This window comes from Aplysia californica, unplaced genomic scaffold (genome assembly GCF_000002075.1).
Source record: "Aplysia californica isolate F4 #8 unplaced genomic scaffold, AplCal3.0 scaffold00170, whole genome shotgun sequence".
Classification (NCBI taxonomy): domain Eukaryota; kingdom Metazoa; phylum Mollusca; class Gastropoda; order Aplysiida; family Aplysiidae; genus Aplysia; species Aplysia californica.
Window position 1 is genome coordinate 702,267 of NW_004797440.1, and position 4,496 is coordinate 706,762.

The following is a 4,496-nucleotide window of genomic DNA, read 5'->3' on the forward strand; positions in this document are numbered from 1 at the left end:
TTCACAGCGGGTTTAAGATACTGCAGTCAACTATCCCTGAGATCTGCAGTACAATAATTTTCTATGCACACTTTCTTTTTTGCAGTGAGTATTATAAAATATTATATCATGTACGTGTCTAACTTGACTTGATCCCATTAATATTCTTGACATGAAATGGATGAATAAGTGGTGTAAACGTAATAATACGGGAAAGGGAAATATAACATGGCTTTGATATACCCAGTAAAGATAATTAATTATATATATATATATTATATATATATATGTATCTGTGCAACAGTGTTGTGTAAGTACCTGACTGAGCTTTTTCTGTGGAGTTTGGCACCCTCTTTATTAATTAAGAAAACTTCTTGTTTAGCTTTGTGTTTTCCTTTAAAATATTTTAAATCCGAAATGTAATTGTTTTGTGAGTATTGGGAAGTATTTAGCTCATTTGACGTTCTAAGAAGTCTGCCTTCAAATGGGGTTTTTCTCTACTTTTTAATCCCTTTTCCTTTTGTGTATCATATCGCTTTTCTTTATGATGCATTTGTATTTTTTTCAGAAAGTCACTGCAGAGGTTCGAGAATTCTTAAGCCAGTTGAAGGAGAAAGTTCTCATTGGTGTTGTTGGAGGATCTGACTTGGTAAAAATTGCAGAGCAGATGGGAGGAAATGACTACTGTAAGTCAATATATCTTTTTCTAAATGCTAATTCAAAAGTAGTAGGCTACTTAGGCCTGAATATGTGTTGGTGATGATATGGGAGTGGTTGTACTTTTGGTGAGAGGCTTATGCCTGGCTCCAAGAAGAGAAAGGAAAACCTCAGCTGCACCATGAACAATTGTCTTAGCTGACACTGACTGGTTGAATGACATGAGCGATCTAGGAAATCCAGGAAAACAGGGGACAGATGAAGTCATGAGGGGTCTAGTAATAGTTTTAGCAACAGTTTTGGCTTTTACACCTTTTGGTAGAAGATTCCCGAGGAACAATAGCTAGTAGTGCTGGGCGGTACTGGTGAAACCCAGTGTCGGTGCCGAGAACCGCCTGTACCGGTACCGGTACTGATGCCGGTACTGGGAGTGACAGCAGGAGGTGACTTCACAGACTGTGCATCTTGCGTCTAACGCCACGATCACCTCCACCGGCACTCCCCCCCCCAACACACACACACACACACACACACACACACACACACACACACACACACACACACACACGTCAGAATTGAAGAGGCGAACTGTGACACAAAATACCTTTGAAGTTTGCCGCGCGCGGGGTTAAAGTTTGCATGCACAATGTTAAAAATAAATATCGCTGCTAAAAATTGATTTCCTTTTCGGAATCAGCGTATCAAAAGAAGCAAAGTGGCTTGCGTGGAACCTGATTTGATACTATATTTAAATTTAAGCAAACTTCGTTTTTGATTGTCAATTTTTAATCTCAAGGCATATATCAAGGTCACCTGCTGCGTTGTGCATCTGACGTCACATCTGCTAGGCTAGGCTTACACACAGCACTTCCCATGGCCCGGTAAAAAACCGTTGGTGCCGGTACTGGAGGCCTGGTGCCGGTACTGACAACTCCTTCGGTAGAACCGGGAGTTCCGGTACTGGGTACCGGTACCAGCCCATCCCTAATGGCTCCTGTTCCCATCCCATATATGTACTCTGCCACCCCAGAAGACTGACAAAACCACTGATTGTACTTATCAAAAACTTTTACGAATTTTTACAACATGAAAATAAAAACTATAATTCTGGATCAACCGAGACCCACAGTGATGTCCGTACACCTTGGGTAATTTTGCACCCCAAGGGTTGTGTTTTTCGCATTTTAGAAAACTTCTAGTGCGAAGATCTCTTTGAAACTTTCAGTATTCTTCAAAAAATCATTTTGACAGATTGTGATGCAAAGCAAATCGCTTTTGGTAATATTTTTTACCAGTGGTTACATTTCAAAACCTTTTTTTTGCGCCCGGTTTGGTCATTTGTGCCATCATCCTCCGAAGAGGAAAAAGTCAGTTATTCTTTATCCATACCTAGTGGTGTGACAGACGACCCCAACACATCGTTTGCATCAAGTACTATGGTTGGGCGCGATCTTTCGATTTGCGCGATGCGCACGGCATTTGGTGGACGAGGTAACGCACGACAATCCATCGATTGTTGTGCGTTCTGTTGATCAGCGGATCGCGTTCGAGCGGATCGCGTTCGATCCGTTTGGTTGCGCATTCTATAGATCTTACCCTTGAGTTTTGTTATGTTTTGTTGTCGTCCAGTGTGTAATTTAGTTTCACTCTCCAAAGTCAAACTGAAACTGAATGGAAGTAACTGGAAGTCAGGGTTACAATAACGAACTAATCAAAGTGATTATTCGAGTCCGAATAGACAAAAATTATACTCGGACTCTGACTTGAGTCCAGTATGATGTCCGTTCCGACTTCCGACCCTTGTTTCTAAATATTTCCAGCATTTATTAACTTTAAAAAAAAATTATAATGATAACAATTGAAACGTGAGCTTTAATATCCAGTTACTAGATCTATCTAAACTGGTCCCCCCTGCGTCATTAGTATTAATAACAAAACTAAGTTGAGAAGGGGGCAAAGTTAATTAATTATGTCGACCAATGAGACTGCGCGTAGCGATATCGCACTCTCGGCTTATGGGGGAAGAGGTCACGGCTGTCGATTTTGTGCGATGTGATTTTTTTTAAAATTACAGAAAAACTCAACACTCAACAAAATCAAATTAAACATGTGGAAAGACAAATGGTGATGGAAGTTATGATGATGCTGCAGTGGTGGTGGAAAGACCCTAAGTTGTTGGTTTCTGTGTGTTAGACACTGCTATCGGGTAGATCTAATGAGAGTGCAATCAGGGTTAGGCCTATAGGTCGGTGAGTATCACTCACTGACGTGCTCAGTAAACCAATTTTCTTTTTTTTAAAATTCACTTCATCATCATAGTTTATCGACAGAATGAGCCGTAAGTATATAACATTTCATGGATCGACAAAAAGCGCTGCGCGATCCGCTGATCAACAGAATGTGCAACAATCGATGGATTGTCGCATGTTTCCTCGATCAACCAAATGCGCTGCGCGGTCGATGGATCGCGCAAATCGACAGATCGCGCCCAACACTAGTAATCACTACTTCCAAATTTTCCAACATCTGGGTTTCTGTTGTTCCCGCTATTGCAGTTGAGCTGGAGACATCTGAAGGCCTAATCATCCTACATTATTTTATATTAAGACTGATTGTTGTTGGCAGGTCTGACACACACTGCAGCACTTGACAGTTGAATAAGTATCAATACTTTTCTTTTTAAAGATCACATTTATAATTTATAATTGAGCCTAACCACACACTGGCTAAAATGCTGAAGATTCGTAAATGATCAAACCTAGATTTACTTGTGAAAAGGATGAATCTGTATTTATGTATATCAGTCGTTTGGAGCTTGTCTGGGAATCCAATTCATATAGATTGCCCCGGTTCAAACCTAGCTGGCTTCAAACTTTGTGAGCGTGAGAGACAGACAGGCAGACACAGACAGACAGAGAAGAAAAGTAATACTAATAGTGATAGAGAGAAGGATAAATGGTTTCTTTTTCTATTTTAAATTGTAGAAGAATGAAGCCTCTGTTACATGTTACATGGAACAATAAATTGTACAACAGTTAGACAATCTTAGGTTCATATACAAAGCATTACTTATAACTGCAAAATTATTTAAAAATTGGGCGGTTGGATGATAGGTTGGAGACCTGATCAAGAGATTAAGTGCTACCTGATATTTTTTTTTTGTACGATCTTGGTCAGATCTGGGAAAGGTGAGCTGGAGGTTTGTGACTGCATGCATAGTTAAAAACATAATTGTAGCTAAAAACTGATTTCATTTTCAGAATCCGTGTATCAAAATAAGTAAAGTGGCTAGCAAGGAGCCTGATCTGATGTGATATTAAAACTTTGGCAAATTTTGTTTTTAAATTGTTCATTTTGAATCTGATGTCATTTAATCAAGAACACTCTCTGTGTTGTACATCTGATGTCAAAGCTTCAATAGCTGCACAGTCACTGTTCAGTATACAGTATGGAGACTTGATCGAAAGACACTGATGTTCTGTTTTTTGAGATGTATAGATCCATTGAATGTTTGTGGACAATTAAGCCCTGTTGAGATTACAGTAAACAAATTAATTAACTCACTGACCCTGAAATTGATTGCTACTGTTTGATGGAATTGATTTTTAAAAAAAGCAACTCTACTTCTTTCACATGTGCTTCAACTCAAAATAAAGAATGGACATACACATACAGACAAAGAAGTGTAGCTTCCGTCAGAGATGCCTCTTACAAAGTTATATTTACATTCCTATTTTGATGAAAAACTGCTGATATCTGTGTACATTACTTCAGCAAACACCAGTAGCTGGGAGCAGCTGCTCGACATTTAGGGAAAAGGCTTTGGCTGTGTGGGAGCAGCCTCTCATTTTTCATGACTT

General features: G+C 39.5%; 1 protein-coding gene across 1 annotated transcript in view; it reads left to right on the plus strand.

Moving 5' to 3' along the window:
- Positions 1-510: 510 nt before the first annotated feature.
- The window catches only part of LOC101864387, a 10,129-nt gene continuing 6,143 nt past the window's right edge, over positions 511-4,496 (plus strand). The window contains exon 1 of the mRNA XM_013082339.2: positions 511-735. Within this exon, the coding sequence (XP_012937793.1) occupies positions 524-735 (212 nt within the window). The 5' untranslated portion in view covers positions 511-523. The remainder of the gene's footprint in view (positions 736-4,496) is intronic.